Source organism: Phycodurus eques, chromosome 4 (assembly GCF_024500275.1).
Source record: "Phycodurus eques isolate BA_2022a chromosome 4, UOR_Pequ_1.1, whole genome shotgun sequence".
Taxonomy (NCBI): Eukaryota; Metazoa; Chordata; class Actinopteri; order Syngnathiformes; family Syngnathidae; genus Phycodurus; species Phycodurus eques.
The window spans coordinates 25,197,996-25,216,542 of NC_084528.1; the positions used below are offsets into that span (position 1 = coordinate 25,197,996).

The window sequence follows — 18,547 nt, forward strand, 5'->3', positions numbered from 1 at the left end:
ATAAAATAATGTTCAATGGACATTTTAAAGCATTGCTATCTTTTGTTCAATTTGTCTTTCAGGTTGCGAGACAAAACCTTTGAGATAAAAAAAAAACAAAAAAAAAACAAGTGCGCTAAGAGCAAAGATAAGAGAAAAGGTCAAAATCAATCTCGTAAATGGAAGCACGTCACACTCCAATGCAGCGCGATTAGCATCTCTGCTAAGCTAAAGGAAGCATTCGGCTGCATAAAAAAAAAAAGAAATGTTGCAACTCAATTAGTGTCACATCACTGCAAGAGTACGCTTAACCTTTTTTAATAGCATCAAAGAACAAATCAGGAGCAAAGATGACACAAAAATAATCACACAAAACAGCTTTAAAAGTATCACATGAACATTCTGTTACATTACAGCCTGATTTCAAAATGGTTAAAATATTTCCCCCTCTCAAAATCCCACACAAAGTAAGATATCATGGCTAAGTGAAAATTGCGCTTTGAATTTTTTTGTAAATGTATTTAAAAATGCAAATACAGTGGTGCCTTAAGATACAAATTCCTTCCATGACTCCGCTCGTAACTAAAATCCACTTGTATCTCAATTCATCTTTCCCCATTGAAATTAATGAAAATTCCATTAATCTGTTCCACACAGCCCCCCCCCCCCCCCAAAAAAAAAAATGTGTAAGGAAAATAGCCCTCTAAAATTGTACTTTGTAAAAACAAACAGTAATGACTGAAATTAAATAGAATGTAAGGAATAATTTTTTTTTTTGCTTGAATTCAATGGACATTGTGCTGCTCTTTTTAGTGCGTGTGCCTCGGCTGACTGACTGATCTGCCGCTCAAGGAAACCACCCGACTGAACTATGGCGTAGTACGTGTGGTTAGACAACTGTTTCCTTCCCGATTGGTCGGCCACTGGTTTTGACGCGATTCAAAATTAGAATCTCCGTTGCACGGCGTCTTCACGTCCCTTTTTACATTCAACCAAAATACACAGAAGTGTTCCCCTACGCACGGTGAAAATACATTTCCGAGTTTGTGCCCGCGTCGCCTCGGCTCAAGCCGTAAATAGTACGTAAAGCATTGTTTAACATCAATGCTAAACTATATTCATAATGTATAATGTGCCAGTCGATGAAAAAGCATAGCTTGTGACCAGAATGTATGCAAAGTAGATCCCTCGCTCGGTACGTTCAAATGAATGGAGCCGGCAGCTTCCTTGCATATATCCACACTTTCCCATTAATTCTCGCCGGCATCCTCTCACTTTTAACAACCTCCTTCTTCCTTAACTCTTAATCTATCTTTTTATGGTTTAAGAAATGCGATCAAGTACAATATATTGTATATACAGCATCAAACGCCTATGCAGGCTCGGTGTTCAGGGCCCCAATCTCCCAAGGCGCCCATATATACAATCGGTATTTGGGATGGACATGTCGTCCCATCTGCGTAGCCTACCCTTCCCCCGACGCAGGAGGCAATCACGTTGAAGCGGGGCGGGTCTTGCCGAGAAAGGGCATGGGATTTCTAAGAATGTCTGTGAACTGGGACGTTCCCTTTCCGGGGGTTTCGTCTTTTGTTAAAGTGTTTCGGCTTTTGTTCATTCGTTTCCTGAAATGTAAAAGTGTTTTGTCTTTTGTTTATTTGTTTTCTGAAATGTAAAAGTGTTTCACAATTTGTTATACTGTTTTGCACTTCCAGGCCACCGTACTTTTGTACAAGAGCTATAACATAACAATAGTGAAGGGGTATTAAAGACTTTCCAAATGTTTTGCATTACATCTGAGATTTTTCCATCCTGCATAAAAGACAGAAAGGACAAATTTTTTTGAGTGTTGTCACCGTGTCCTTGTTTATTATCGCGTTTTCGTCCCGCACACACAAACAACCTGTACAAAACAGACAAGCTTTTCTCTTTTTTCTTCTTCGTGCTCATTTGTTGTTGTTGTTTTTATGTTTTTTTTTGCACCACACTTGCATCAGGACAGCAAAAAATATTATACAGCCACTTTTGCAATATTGAAACTAAACATTTTCTGTGTAATACAAAATAAATGTACACGTACCTTAAATGTGTTTTTCCCCTTCACGGAAAACAAGAAAATAAAAAAGTTGCTCTTTTTTTAATTTTAACAAATTCACCAGAGTAAACAGTTTCCCAGACCAACCTTATTTTTGTTATTTTCCACCTCATGAAAAAAAAAAAAAAAAAAACCACGAGTTCATTAGTCATTATTTTTTTCGTGGCTGCATGTTAGTTGGATCCTTTTGAGTAGAAAAACTGCAAGTAATCGTCAGTAAGGCAGATAAAAGAAAAGTCAGGAGAAGAGCGTCGGGAGTGGGGAGTTAATGCATTTGCATAATGTCTGCCAGTAGGGGGCGCTCAATGAATCCCTTAAGGGCATTTTGGGATTTTATGGTGAGTCATCAAACTTCGCAGCTATGCTTCGCCCACACGCAACGGCAAAAACCAACAATTTCGAGTCATCCGTCTATCTAGTATAAATGCAACACATTTGGTAGCAATCAGACAAAAGCTAAGAAGGAGCTTGCCTTTAAATTACGCTTGCAAATGGGAAAAATGGACCTGAAATGGCCGCTTCAACCCAACTGGCAGACTTCCCGTGTTTTTTCTGATATTGGTTCTTGAGACTTTTTTTCTTGGTCTACTCATGGTAGACATGCCTACAAACCGTCATATTGCTAAGTGAAATTGGCGTTGGGGCTGAATTTTCAAAACATTGTTAAAGTACTGAAAATGGCCAAATTGACCCTAAAATGGTCACTTCAAACCAAAGTGGCAAACTTCCTGTGTCTTTTCAGACATTGGTTCTTGAGACTTTTTTATGGGTCTACCCATGATAGACAAGTCTACCAAATTTCATGTTGCTAAGTGAAACTGGTTTCAAGGGCTGAATTTTCAAAAAGCCAAATTGACACTAAAATAGTCACTTGAACCCAAAATTGCCGATTTTTCTCTCTTTTGGGACATTGGTTTGAGATACCTTTTTGTCGGTCTACTCATGATAGACAATCCTACCGATTTTCATCTTCCCAAGTTATACTGGCTTTGGGAGCTGAATTTTCAAAACGTTTTTGGAGTACTCCTGGAAATGGCCAAATTGACCCTAAAATGGTAACTTCAAAACAAAGTAGCAGACTTTTTGTGACTTTTATGTGGGTTTACTCATGATAAAATGATACTACCAAATTTCATGTTGCTACATGAAACTGGCTTCGGGAGCTGGGTCATGAGTTGTCTGTTTTTATGGCGAGTTAGCAAACCTTTTCCACCATGCTACACCCACAGAAATGATTAAAACAAAAACTTGTCAGAATTCTTGTATACATGGTTCAAATTTGGTAGGAATCGGGCAAACGGAGCAGTTCATCTATGAAGGCGCACCCTTGGAAATGAACAACATGACCCCGAAATGGCTGCTTCAAATAAAAATGTCCTACTTCCTGTGTTTTGAAAGATGATGTGTTAGAGCTTTGAGTTTCATTTGGGCAGAAAGAAACGTGATCATACCAGAGGACCTCTACAAACCATAAAAGTAACTTTTTTTTAAATCAATAATTTAAAAAAATCTGTACATTATTTTATTACCATCTACAAAGGAGTATTAGGGCCACACCGAAAAGAAAAAAAATATAGCTTATGTATTGTAAGCTTATGAGAAAGTTGCATGTTTTCAGGAGAGAAGTCATCTTTTTTGGGAGAAGCAAAGTCGTATATTTTTGTAGACAAATAGTTGCATGATGAGAATAAAGTTGCATATTTTCCAAGCTAAAAATGTCACAAAAGTCATATTTTCTATTTCTAAAGATAATTAGTTGCATTTTCAGAAAAAAACAAGTCAGAAAATCGTTTTTTTGTTTGAAGAAATTAGGTATTATTATTAGTATTAAAAAAAAATTATTAGTATTAAAAAAAAAGAAATTAGGTATTATTATTAGTATAAAGTATTATTTTAGGGGGAAAAATACTTTTTTTAACTGAGAGAAGAAAAAAAAAGTCATGATATATTCAGAATTAAGTCCTATCTTTTCCCCTAAGAAGTATTTGTGTGTGTGTAAAAATGATCTTACGTAAACAATAATAATAATAATAACGTCCCATTTTTTTAAAGATTAAAAAGTGACATGATTAGAGAAAATGTCACCTTGGTTATTTTCTTGAAAAATTACAACTGGGGTCTGATTTTATTATCATAGCAATTTAAAGTTTTTTTTTTTAATTCCAGCGTGGCCCTAAAATTCCTTTGAAAGTGATCCCCGCGTGTTTGTGTTGACCCTTCTTGTTTGCTGGTATCTTCCTCTTTTATGGCATCACCAGTCATGTGCCGCACTAATATAGTGCACGTTAGCGCCTGAAACACAGCCAGGGTGGAGGCGAGAGAGACAGAAATCGAGAGAGGCGCAGTTTCCATGCCAACGGCCGCCCCAATCCAACAACAACCACAAAAGAGCAAGAGAGAGAGAGAGCGGCGTCCCTCTTTTGTCCAGTGCGAGGATTCGGGCGGAGGAAGGAATTCTCAAACCCTTTATGGAGATTTTCTTCCCCTTCATCCCTCATCCTCCTCTTCTTTTTTTCCTCATCTTTTTTTGGCAACAGAGGATGCGACGTATCCTGTAAAGCCTCCAGCGGAGACGGCTCAGCGGGGAAGGAAAAAAAAAAGTCTTGGTTGGGTGGGATGACAGGAGAAAAAAAAACCATTTCACTCAACACACTGCAGAGGTCATGAAGGCGATAAAAAAAAAAAAATAAGTGTGCATGGGGAGAGCACTTTTTGAAACAAAGAGATGTGCTCTAAGAGGATTTTTCTGTCTCGCCTTCTTGCTGTAAAAAAAGAAATGAAAAACAAAAACCGGCAAAAGAAAAAGCATCCAGCACGCATCTGTGTGTGACTACATGTCCGTGTCGCCGTCGTAGGCCAGCGTCAGAGGCTTCAGACGGTTGTTCTGCTGCTGCCGTGCTCGCTCCGGTCGCTTTGGCTTCTTGCTGCCGTTTGCACACACGAAAGGAAACACAGCTTAGTAGGATTGGGCACGTATAATCACTGGACACATAATTAGTTACGCCTGCACAGCGGTATGTCCAATTGGCATTTGAGCTTTTGGACCACCAGTAGTCTACCAAAATCTTCAAACCCAAAATGGCAGATTTCCTGTATTTTTGTAATATTTTTGTATTCTTTTGTAGTTGAAGAAATATTTTGGTATTTTTCTGTCTAACATTTGGTATTTAATTGTGCTTTATTTCAAGCATGTTTTAAATTGTGTTTCTACAACCATTGTTGAAATTGTGTTTGTAATGTCTAATATATATCTATTTACATATATATCTATTTCTAATTATCTCATTTCTATTTTTTTCAATTATATACTTTTTTTGAGTCTTTTTTGGTATTTATCAATATTATTATTGATTATTATTATTATTATTATTATTATATGTGCCCTGCGATTGGCTGGCGACCAGTTCAGGGTGTTCCCTGCCTATATATTATTTATCATGCTTTTGTATTTTTTTGTCACCTTCTTTTTTCCATTATTTTGATGAATTTTGTCTCACATTAAAATTTGTATTTATGTGTGCCTTTTTACATCTATTTCCGTATTTTGTATCAAATATATTTATTTTATTTAGTATTATTTGTATTAAAATTAGTGTTATTATTTTATGATTCCATTATTTTTTTGGGGTCATTTTTAAAATTGATTCCCCGATATTTGTCTCCATTTTTGTTTTTTTGTTTTTTGGTCACTCTGTCTGTTTTTGTAATTTTTTGGTATTTTTTGTCTAATCTTTGATATATATTATTTATTATTATGATGGTGGTGATGATGATTATTATATATGGTATTTTTCTTTCTTATATCTGATATTTATTAGTGCTTAGACTTTCGTATTTTGTCATTAGCTTCTTTTTCGAAGTTGCTAATTTTTTAAAAATGTATTTTTAACATAGATGGGGGGGAAGCACATGCCCCCCGTCTATGTTTGTATTTTATACCTAACATATTTACAATATTTTGTTTTTTTAAATGTATTATCATTAAATAAACAAATAGTCCAATAGTTTTTAGTTATTTCTTTGTATTTTGTATATCTGTTTTAATTTTTTCCTATTTTTCAAACACCAAATTTGGTTTTTGTATTTTATTTCGACTATATATAATTTCCGATATTTGTATATTGTTGCTGGTTTTAGTGTAAAACAGATGCACTGGTGGTGGATGCAAGTATTTTCTCAGTCTCCAAACATGTCAGTCAAAAGTGAACGTCATTAAGGCAGTCATTTTGGACGCCATGAATGAGATTGTACAGGTGCACCTTCTGAAGTGGCCAATGAGGAGTGTTTGTAGCTTTTTGCAGATTGAAGCCACAAATGGGAAAATGGTGCCCCCTGCTGGACAATGGAATCAACGTAGACGATGAAGAGGAAGAAGCTGAGGGCAATGGCATGACTCGGCCACATGAGGGCAGCAAGGCAACATCTATCCATCTATCTAGCCATATGTCTAGCTATATGTCTGTCTGTCGCTTCCAGCTATCTAAAGCATTAAACCTTCACTACACATTGCCAGTGTATAAAAAAAATGAGTAAAGTTCATTGCTTCTGTGTTGTATGGAGTCCGCCATCTTGTGGCACCTGCAATTCCAGCCCGGAACTATTGGACTGTACATGTTGGTCAAGATAGCATTTAAATTACTGAACAAACGTGTATTAATAAGCACAGTTTCTGATAATAGCTTGACATTTGTGTTGCATGGATTCCACCAATCTGGTATCCATAAAAATGAAGTGCTGTTTCTGACAACTATTTATAGAATTGAGTATTCACCCGATTATCCCATTGATTAATCGAGCGATTGGGTGAATGTTTGTTTTTGCATTATTAAACACAATAAACGCGCATATGAGCGGCACAACTAATTTTTTTGTACACTTGGGTTCACCATGCTCACGTTCGACTGCAGTATTTGTCACTTTGAGCGTGCCTGGCTTTAAAAGGCGGGGTCTGGCCTGGTGAGTCAAGTCGGCATCAGCAAATGAGAGTTGGCTGGCTGTGAACCGCCTAACCCGTCCAAATGTGCTTAAAACGTGTGTTTTTTTTCCTTACAGTTTGTTCAATCATCCCTGTGATGATCGCTGTGAATCAGATTTTGTGTCCACCTTTTTGTAATCAGATTATTCAGGTTATTCGATTAATCGTTTCAGCCTTAGTGCTGACTATACAGCCAAATATTGACTAAATGAGGTGATAAGAAGGATTTTGAGCTTTTCTCACTTTTCCACATTGGTCTACAGGCGTTTAAAGGTCCTCACCTGCTCCAACGAGCTGACTTCGCTATCAGGCGGGCGATGTGAGGGGAGGGGCGGCAGGCACTTGAGGAAGGCATGCTGGGCAAGGGGCTTTCATTGGGGGAGAAGGGGAGTTTTCTTTTCATTAGCTGCTGCTGCTCTGAGCCAGCTCCTGGCAGTTGGGACAGGTGTACGCCAGCCCTTGAGGGTTCTCCTGTCCCGTCCACACGGCCGCCCCGTTGGCATGGCGCTCCTGCGAGGCCAGAGAGCGATGCACCCTGGCGCAGTAGCTGCTGCCCTTGGCGTGAGGAGGATGACGGGCGAGTGGAGAGGGAGGTGACCATGATGATGATGATGATGATGATTAGGAGTATGAGGATGATGTTAGGGAGGAAGACTCACCAAGCCAGGTAGGTCATAGACACAATGAAGATGAACAGCACGAAAGCTCCCGCAGCCACGCCGTACACCCAAATCTTCAATTTGCCATCTATGGAGGAAGAGGAGTAATTACTTTGCTTTTTATTTAGTCTAAATTTTTTTTTAAAGAAAATCAATGAATGGCCAAATCACATTGTATATTGTTATTCATTCATTTTAAATTGGGAAAAAATTAAATCAATTTTACTATTTAGTTTTATTAAAAAAAATAAAAATACAAAAATAAAAAAAGCACCTTTTCTATTTATATCTGATGAGTAAAATCACAATTTTACCTCATTATTTATTTTTAGTTATTTTTAATGGGATTGTTTGTTGTTATCATGCATTTATTTCATGAGCATTTTAATATTATTTGATATATGTTTTATATGTTTTTATTAAGTACCAAAAAATAAAATGTATTATTATTAAATATTTTGTTAATTTATTTGTTTCTCACAGAAGAAAAATCCCAATTTTATTTTGGCATTCATCATTACTTATTTATTTTTGCAGAAATAAACCACATTTGATATCTTAATTAAATGATTCTTTAAAATTTTTTATTCTTCTTTTGTTAACATTTTTAGTGTTTCTTTTTATAGGTTATTATTTGTATTTGTATTTGCGATGACAAAAAGGACAGAAAAAAAAATACAAAAAAAGCTTGTCAAGATTCATTCTTTTTAAAATAAGCATTAGCTAACTCCTAACCAGGAGCTCTCCACGCATCTAGCTTTGTTAGTCTGGTCCGCACGTTAGTCGCGCAACATAAATAAAGAGGATTGAGACCTGGTCCGTAGGGCTGCAGGTACCAGGTGCGTCCAGAGCGTCCTGGCTGTGTGGTGGCGGTCAGCGTGGGGTTGACGGCGCGGCTGGTCTTGACGTCTCCTTTCTTGTCTCCCGCTGTGGGGATCTCCAGGACCGGGATGGGAGCGCACTGGTCCAGCAGCCCGCCCGCGGACAGCACCTCCGTATAGCCTTCCTCGCACATGCACAAGCCAGCCTGTGAGGGGCAGCACAGTACTGATGGATTTATTTTTTGCTGTTTTGTGTTTCTAACTTGTACACTAAACTTTTAGTTCCTGCCTCATACGCTTTGCTTCCTGTTGACTGACCTCGCTGCAGTAGGACGTCGGCGGGACACATGGCGGGTCGCAGCCGCTGTCGTCCATCACGGGGGTGACGGGAAGGCAGCCCCCTAAAGGGACAAAACAACACAGCAACATCCAATAAAGCACCTTCCTGAGACTTTTTTGTGGCTCTACTTGTGATAGACATGTCTATGATTTTTTGTGTTCCTCATTGAAATTAGCTTTGGGGGCTGAATTTTTAAAAACGTGAACCAAGCTCTGACATTGGGACGTAGGACAGTTTCCTGTTATTTGGCAAGTCGTCAAACTTCGCTGCCATTCTTTGGCCACACGTAATGACGAAAATTAAAATAATTCAAAATCAAGCGTTGTCAGTCTGTCTTGTCTATGTAGTTACAATTTGGAAGCAATGGGACAAAATCTTGTCTTTGAAGGACTCCTGGAAATTGCCAAATTGACCCTAAGATGGCTGCCTCAAAACAAAATGTCAGACTGTACGTTTTCGGGCATGGCTTCTTCAGACTTTTTTTTTCTGGGTCTACTCATGATAAACATGCCAACCAAATTTCATGTTATTAAGTGAAACTGACTTTCGGGGCTGACTTTTCAAAAAGTTGAACTAGCTCTAGCATTGGGAGTTATTAAGAGTTACCATTTTTTTTGTGTGGCAAGTCATCAAACATTCCTGCCATGCTTTGGCCTCACGTAATGACCAAAACTCCAATTTCGCCTTGTACATCTGTCTCAAATATGTGCTTCCGATTTGATAGCATCCATCCATTTTCTGAGCCGCTTCTCCTCACTCGGGTCGCGGGCGTGCTGGAGCCTGTTCCAGCTGTCATCGGGCAGGAGGCGGGGTACACCCTGAACTGGTTGCCAGCCAATCGCAGGGCACATACAGACAAACAACCATCGCACTCACAGTCACACCTACGGGCAATTTTAGAGTCTCCAATGAATGCATGTTTTTGGGATGTGGGAGGAAACCGGAGTGCCCGGAGAAAACCCACGCAGGCACGGGGAGAACATGCAAACTCCACACAGGTCGGGGCCGGGGATTGAACGCGGGTCCTCAGAACTGTGAGGCTGACGCTCTAACCAGTCTTCCACCGTGCCGCCTGATTTGATAGCAATGGGACAAAATCCCTTGATCGAGTTTGTCTTTGAAGGAGCACCCTGGAAATGGCATTTGGCTTCGTAATATTGTGATGACTAAGTCGTGAGTTCTTAAGTTGAAAAGTGCCGCCGTGATGCAAACGTTATGACCGGGGGGCTTTAAAAGTTGAATTTCTTAATACTTTGTGTTTATTGGAGAGTGACTTTAATGTTCTTACCGCTGACGTTGAGTCCGTCAGAGCGCTGACACCAGAAGAGCGGTCGCGAGGAGTTGGGCCGAAAACTGCTGAGCCACTTGTACTGGAAACATTCGCCTCCTGAAATGAAGATGAAAAACATTCATGTGAAGACGAATGATCACAAAGCAGTTGTGAAGTCGTGGACGTGTAATGGTCGTAAATGTCAAAAGAGTGCAGCGGAGTGCTTTAATGTTCACTGAGAGCCTTGGCTTAATGAGCGTCTATCAGTGGATGCTGAGAGATGATATCAGCATCAGCGTCTCTGCAGACTCAGCCAGAGGAAATGAACAATTTAACCTTGAACAAAGAAAAGACGTGCTCCCCTATCTCTGCTCGTCATCTAGAGGCTCTCGTTCATCTGAAGGAACTCATGCCACTTCAGTCTCTCTCAGCATCACATGCTGGTGGAAATGGAGTCTGGTAGGGCTCGATAATAACACCGCCGTTTTGGGAAAATTCAGCCCTAAAAGCTAGTTTGACTTAGCAACATGACATCTGGTAGGCATGTCTATCATGAGTAGACCCACAAAAAAAGTATCAAGAAGCCATGGCTGAAAATGCACAGGTGGTCATTTTTGTTTGAATTTGCTATCTTAAGGTCATGTTGGCCATTTCCAAGGGGGCTTCAAAGGTGAACTTGTCCTAGAGATTTATTTTCAAGTTACTTCCAAATTTGAACCCCAAATGCCCGACAAATAAATATCCATCCATCTTCAACACCGCTTATCCTGGTTAGGGTCAAGGGGTGCTGGAGCCCATCCCAGCTGACTTCGGGCAAAAGGCGAACTACACCCCGAACTGGTCGCCAGTCAGTCGCAGGGCACGTATAGACACGGACAACCATTCGCACTCACATTCACACCGGCACTGAGTGGGAACTGAAGCCACGCTGCCCGCACCAAAGTCAGGCGAGTGTACCACTACACCATCAGTGACCAATGCGATACCATTTATTTCAATTATGAAACAAAAGCATTCTTACTGATTATGATACAAGTGTACCACTACACCATCAGTGACTGACAAATAAATAAATAAGGCTAAATTGTGAGAAATTAGTATTTGTCATTGTGTGAGGATTGAGCACGGGGGCCTAGCTTGATGATCCAGTTTGGGTTAAAATAATTTTCCATACTGGACATGAACTCAAAAATGTCTCAGGAAGCCATGAACACACACAAGCAGTCTGCCATTCTGGTTTGAAGCAGACATTATTGGGTCATTGATGTACCTGTGCAGGGTTGCGACTCCCAGGCCTGATCGGGACACAGCTGCAGGTTCTCAGGCTCTTGGGCCAACACGGCTCGTGAGCGCACCCGAACCGAACCGAAGTCCACGCCGGCCTCCTTGACGCAGATGCTGATGCAAGCGCTCCAGTCGGACCACTCCATGAGGTAGCACTCACCTGACAAGAAAAACACCAAACACCCAGATAAAAAAAAACACCAAACACCCAGATAATTGTTTGACTTAAAATCATCTGGGATTTCAACACTTCAGTGGGCATGCGCCCTCCAACATATCCATCCATTCATTTTCTTTACCACTTATCCACACGCGGGTCGCAGGCTGCTGGAGCCTATCCCAGCTATCTTCGGGCAGGAGGCGGGGTACACCCAGCCAATCGCAGGGCACATAGAAAGAAACAACCATTCGCACTCACATTCACACCTACGGGCAATTTAGAGTCTTCAATCAACCTACCACGCATGTTTTTGGGATGTGGGAGTAAACCGGAGTGCCTGGAGAAAACCTACCCAGGCACGGAGAACATGCAAACTCCACACAGGCGGGGCCGGGATTTGAACCCGGTCCCCAGAACTGTGAGGCAGATGTGCTAACCAGTCGTACACCGTGCCCCCTCCAACATATCTGCAGGTTTAATGAAGCCACATTTAGGACGCTGGTCAAATTTAATACCTCTAATTTTTAAAATTATTGACTACTAGGAGTGTGATATGGGCTCAGTAATATTATATATTTGACATTTTTAAGAAATTTAGCAATTAGATTTTTATGTACAGTAAAAAAATTCTTGTGACGTGAATTATTTTGCAATGCAAATTTTTATCATGTATGCATTTTTGCAATGATTTGTTTAATTAATTTTTTTCACTCACTATTTGTAATATCATTGGCCAGTGTAAGGAGCAGCAAGGATTCGAAATGTAGCTATGGTATTTTTCATACATTTTTTTAAATTTTAATATTTTTTTTACAATTATGTGTTTAGTTCTATTATTTTTTATTTTATTAAATGCTTTTAGTCACTGTTCATGCAATCACTGGATGGTATACTATTCACGTTAATCATTATACACATCAAAGGACTAAAAGTTTTATAATTTTATTATTTATGTAGTATTTCTTTTTACCAGTTCATCTTTTCACAACAATTTAAGTTTTGGATTTCTTTATTTTTATTTCCTTTTTCAGTCACAATTTGTGCAGTCATTGGGCCGCCTATGCGTTCGTCACCCCATGCTGCAGCAGTGATTATCCTCATCACAGAAGTTCATATCATCATTATTATTATGATTCTTATTTTTGTTAGGGACGAACATTGAACGGAAAGATGAATATTAAAGGATGATGAGTTATTGTTTGATTAAATGAAAGGCCAAAAGTCTAAGGGAAAGTATGCCAGTTACGACTGTTACCACTTTTGAACTGTTGTTTTGGCATTGTTATCTTTATCTCAAAATTTTCCACCCACTGCAAGGCAAACATCATTGCTCCATGATTACTTGTTCTAACAGGCTACATTTTTTTTCTTCACACCCTCTTAACTGCTTTGAAGGTTAATTATTGTTTCATTTCCTGGCGGCTTTAACTTGCTGCTCGCAAAAAGACCGGGCAGAATCAATTAGCTCTAATCTATGGCAGATAATTGACGATGACCGTAGCGTTGTGTGCACGGCCTCCAGCCACATCCCCGCACTTCTATTCATTTCCTCTACGCCGTCACTGTGCTAACAGTCAGAGGTGAGCTGCGTGGGAAACGGATGAATGAGGCGAGACGTGTTTGGAATCTTTGGATTTTCATTTGAGCAGCAGGAGGAGGAGGTAGAAAGGATTCTGGATGCAGCGTAGGTCGGATTGGACGACATTTGACAATTGCAGCTCGTCAAATAACGAACAGGGGGAAAAGAAAGTGGAGCACGGGTCCAGAGTGCACGAACGTGTGTGTGTGTGTGTGTGCCAGAATTCCCATCCAACTGTATTTCCTCTCAAATGTCTCGCCGTCTCCCCAACCAGCAGACACACTCGTCTCACCTAAAACTCAAGGAAACTAAAAGGTTCCTGTAGTGATGCTCCAGCTGGTCTCAAATGCTGCTCGAGTGGTGACTAGAACTAGGAAAAGAGTCAGCAATTGTTTTGTGTAAGCATTACTATAAAAGACAGCAATCTTTAGTTCATGGTACTTTTTTTAAGGAGCTCCAGCTGGTCACAAATGCTGCATGAGTGCCGACTAGAACTAGGAGATGAGTCAGTAATTGTCTCGTATAAGTGATAATGTAAAAGACAGTGAGCGCCATTTAGTTAATGGTACTTTTTTTCCCCTATGCTCCAGCTGGTCTAAAATGCTGCTTGAGTGCTGACTAGAACTAGGAGAAGAGTCCGTAGTTGTTTTGCATAAGCATTCATGTAAAAGACAGCAACATTTAGTTCACAGTACCCTTTTAGATGTTCCAGCTAGTCTTGAATGCTGCCTGGGTGCTGACTAGAATTAAGACAAGAGTCCATAACTGTCTGGTAGTAGCGTTACTTTAAAAGACAGTAACATTTAGTTCATGTTACTTGTTTTCTGTAAAGATGCTTCAGTTGGTGGAGAATGCATCTTAAGTGTTGACGAGAGCCAAGACAAGAGACTTTCACGTAGAGTATTAGCTTCTCTATAAAAGACAGCAGATTTTAGTTAAAGGAAATTTTTCAAGGACCTTAAAGATTTTTGTCAAGATGCTGCAGCTGTACTGTAATGCCTGCATGAGTGCTAAGATGAATGAAGAGAAGAGTCTACTGTTGTGTTGAATTAGCTTTAGGTGGCTCGAGTGCAGACTAGAATTAGGAGAAGAGATTTTCCTGGATTAGTTTTGCCGCAAAAGACAGCAACTTTTAGTTCATGGTGCTTTGTCAAGGACCGAAAAGGTTCCTGCACAGATGCTCCAGCTCGTTTTCAATGGCGCTCGAGTGCTGACTAGAACGAGGAGAAGAGATTTTCATGTTTTAGATTGATTTTACTTCTTTATTATTTTAGCAGCCGATGTTGTCGTTTATATTGTTCATTGTTACTTTTTTCTCTATTTTTACCACTCTCTTCTCTTTGTCTGTCCCCTCTTAAAAAAATGCTATCGCGCTGTTCCGACCCCGGAATGCTCAACAATCTGCGACGAGTTAAAATAGACTTTGGAAACAAAGTAGTAGTTTCGTGCTTGCTCTTTTTGGCAGAGCGAGCTAGCACTAATTTCCCTTCAGGGAGTCCTGACACTGACGAAAAAGAGAGAACAACACTGACTTAAATGTAAGCTGCACTGTGATAACATTCACCTCGCTTATCAGGCACAGTGCTAAATTGGGTCTTTGGTCTACCATCTCTAACTGAGACAATGTAAAGCTCAAAACAAATTTGAAGAGTGCGCCTGTGTTCGCTCCGGCTTTTAGGAGCAAAGATCCCTCTAAAGCCGACACATGACAGGCGCCTGTCGTTAAGATGACAGCAGCTCTCCAGGAGAAAATCCCAATACTGTCAACCCACCGCTATGCAGCGCTGGAAAAAAATAAGAAGCTACGGCGAAATTATCCGTTTTGCTGATTTTGCTATTTATAGCTACAGTGGTGCTTTGAGATCATCAAATCAAATCATCTTTTCCCAATGAAATGATTGGAACGACTATTGATCTGTTCCAGCCCCCCCCCCCAAAAAACCAACACAAATGTTTGTAATGTGTTTTTTTAATCACAAAACTAGCACGCTACAATACCGCGGCAACCTGGGGGCAGTACAGTATAGAAAGAGACATTTGAAGAAGAGTTTCACAACTGACTCAGCTGCAGTAATATTCGTCATTTTTCGCAAAGGACATAGAATATATGCCTCTGAGTATTGTTATATTCTCTGTCTTCATTTGTTGCTCGACCGTTGGTGTTCAAATATCTGTCGCATAAAGGGTTATAACACTACGACAATGATGCTATTCGTTAGCCCACCTATGGCGTTTTGTGTTATATGCTAGCATTAAGCTGCAGTATCAGACCTTCGTTAGAAAAACATACATGGTTTGGTTAAAAAACTTCAACTGGGAGTGACAAATAAACAACTACAAGCAAGTACGCTTTGCCAGAGATGCTCCAGCTGGTCTGGAAAGCAGCTTGAGTGCTGACTACAACTAATAGAAGAGGCTTTTTTTTCTGTTTGTATCTTTTTAGTTCACGGTACTTTCCATTTCTTTGAAGCAATGTCTTTTTTATTGAAATTGGAGGACTTTCAGCATGATATTTTAGTTTGAAAAAGTTTGATCTCACTATAAACCTTGCAGGTTTTTTTCTCATCTCTCCCACACAGGCTATTGATCGCAGCACCTTTTTCACAGTTATGACATCTCACTGTACACAATTGAAATAAAGTGATCTCTAAGGCTAATAGCGTTCCACGATTCTCCTGCAACATTAGCTCCTTGCTGGATCGTCTTTGTATCCCTTACAAACGGTTCATTTTCCGTGTACACATTGCATGTACCGGGTCAATTCTGATCCGGGCTAAGAATATCCTCGTAATGATTGTCTGTATCAAATTATGAGCTATAGATCACTTTAAAATGTGTAAGAGCCTGTCTGACATTAATAAATGAAAAATGGAAAAAATAAATGATTAAACCTTAGTCAACCTCTCAGAGAAAAGGGAAAGTGTATTTTTTAGAATTGTGTATATGTGGTGGAAACCTCTGTGAATTGTTTCAACCTCTCCCATGAAGACTATCCTCACTCCCATTAAAAATACACACATACATTACTTGGACTCTTTTATTGTTTCAAGATACCCCCACGAGCCTTTCAAGTCCAACAGGTGCATGTTTCTGCAGGAAGATGTGCAAATGTGGTGGGAACAGGCAGTTCTGGGGAATGTTTCAAACTCTCTCTTGAACACCGTTACCACTGTCCCCCAAAAAATAGAATAAATAAATACTGTACACACATTCAGGGCATGTACAGATTCACAGTTTCAAGATACCCACCACGACCACCATTCTCTTTGATTGAACACATGCTGGTAAATCTAAAATCCATTTTAGACAACCCGGAGGGGTTAAATGTTTAATGAAATCCTCACCAGGGCAGGGGAGCGTGCATGCCTCCTTCAGCCGGATGCGCTTGTCTCCATTCACGGACAACTCCAGACCACCGCACAGCTCCTCGTCCACTTGGCCGCCGTTGTCCTGCTCGCCGCCGCCGTCTGACACGACGCAAGTGAGGTTCCGGTAGCGCGTGCCGTGACCGCACACCACGCTCTGAAAGACCACCAAGACCAGGAGTGCCCAGCAGCTGTCAGCATATTGTAGTTACAGTCAATGTAAACACACAGGAAGTCTGCCATTTTCATTCAAATCAGCCACTTTAGGGTCATGTTGGCCATTTTCAGGGGTCCTTTGAAGATGAACTTGTTTTTCGTTTTTTGTCATTGCGTGTGGGTAGAGCATTGTGGCAAAATGTTATGATTTGCCATTAAAAAAAAGCCAAACTTTAAAAACTCAGCTCCTGAAACCAGATTTTCACTTAGCAACATCAAATTTGGGAGCCTTCTCTCTCAAAAATACAGTCATAAAAAAGTCTCAAGCAGCCATGCTCGAAAAGGCACAGGAATTCTGCCATTTTAGGCACAATTTGACAATTTGCAGCAGTCCTTTATACAGAAACTTGTACCAAATGTGAACCCTGTAAACGAGACAGACGAATGAAGCTACATAGCCAAGAATTGTACAACCCCAATTCCAATGAAGTTGGGACGTTGTGTTAAACATAAATCAAAACAGAATACAATGATTTGCAAATCATGTTCAATCTATATTTAATTAAATACACTACAAAGACAAGATATTTCATGTTCAAACTGATAAACTTGATTGTTTTTAGCAAATAATCATTAACTTAGAATTTTATGGCTGCATCATGTTCCATAAAAGCTGGGACAGGGTCATGTTTTCCACTGTGTTACATCACCTTTTCTTTTAACAATATTCAATAAACGTTTGGGAACTGAGGACATATTGTTGAAGCTTTGTAGGTGGAATTCTTTCCCATTCTTGCTTGATGTACAGCTTCAGCTGTTCAACAGTCCGGGGTCTCCGTTGTCGTATTTTACGCTTCATAATGCGCCACACATTTTCAATGGGAGACAGGTCTGCACTGCAGGCAGGCCAGTCTAGTACCTGCACTCTTTTACTACGAAGCCACACTGTTTTAACATGCAGAATGTGGTTTGGCATTGTCTTGCTGAAATAAGCAGGGGCGTCCATGAAAAAGACGTTGCTTGGATGGCAGCCAAGACCTGTATGTACCTTTCAGCATTTATGGTGCCTTCACAGATGTGTAAGTTAGCCATGCCAATGGCACTAATACAGCCCCATAACAGTCAAGATGGTTCTTTTCCTCTTTGGCCCGGAGGACACGACGTCCACAATTTCCAAAAACAATTTGAAATGTAGACTCGTCGGACCACGGAACACTTTTCCACTTTGCATCAGTCCATCTTAGGTGAGCTCGGGCCCAGAGAAGTCGGTGGCGTTTGTGGGTGTTGTTGATAAATGGCTTTTGCTTTGCATAGTAGAGTTTCATTTTGGACTTACGGATGTAGCGCCAAACTGTATTTACTGACATTGGTTTTCCGAAGTGTTCCTGAGCCCATGTGGCGATATCCACTACACATTGATGCCGGTTTTTGATGCAGTGCCGTCTGAGGGTTCGAAGGTCACGGGCATTCAATGTTGGTTTTCGGCCTTGCCGCTTACATACAGTGATTTCTCCAGATTCTCTGAAACGTTTGATGATATTATGGACCGTAGATGATGAAATCCCTAAATTCCTTGCAATTGTACGTTGAGGAACATTGTCCTGTTCGACTATTTTCTCACGCACTTGTTCACAAAGAGGTGAACCTCGCCCCATCTTTGCTTGTGAATGACTGAGCAATTCAGGGAAGCTCCTTTTATACCCAATCATGTCACCCACCTGTTCCCAATTAGCCTGTTCACCTGTAGCATGTTCCAAACAGGTGTTTGATGAGCCTTCCTCAACTTTCTCAGTCTTTTTTGCCACCTGTCCCAGCTTTTTTGGAACGTGTTGCAGCCATAAAAAAAAAAGTTAATGATTATTTGCTA

At 40.3% G+C, this 18,547-nt stretch overlaps 1 protein-coding gene across 10 annotated transcripts in view; it reads right to left on the reverse strand.

Annotated features, from left to right (window-relative positions):
* Window positions 1-4,186: 4,186 nt before the first annotated feature.
* thsd7ab (thrombospondin, type I, domain containing 7Ab) overlaps window positions 4,187-18,547 on the reverse strand; it is a 114,438-nt gene continuing 100,077 nt past the window's right edge. For 4 of the 10 annotated variants that reach the window (XR_009768444.1, XR_009768442.1, XR_009768443.1 and 1 more), the window contains 8 exons: window positions 16,504-16,681; window positions 11,407-11,580; window positions 10,155-10,253; window positions 8,845-8,927; window positions 8,519-8,732; window positions 7,706-7,793; window positions 7,328-7,601; window positions 4,908-4,995 (listed from right to left, as the gene is read on the reverse strand). Coding sequence is in view for 4 of the 10 variants with exons in the window: in XM_061674803.1 (XP_061530787.1) it covers window positions 4,902-4,995; window positions 7,706-7,793; window positions 8,519-8,732; window positions 8,845-8,927; window positions 10,155-10,253; window positions 11,407-11,580; window positions 16,504-16,681 (930 nt within the window). In the remaining 6 variants the exon portion in view is untranslated. Of the gene's footprint in view, window positions 4,996-7,327; window positions 7,602-7,705; window positions 7,794-8,518; window positions 8,733-8,844; window positions 8,928-10,154; window positions 10,254-11,406; window positions 11,581-16,503; window positions 16,716-18,547 lie in introns of those variants that run through there. The other 6 variants (XM_061674803.1, XM_061674802.1, XM_061674800.1 and 3 more) reach the window with 3 other exon arrangements.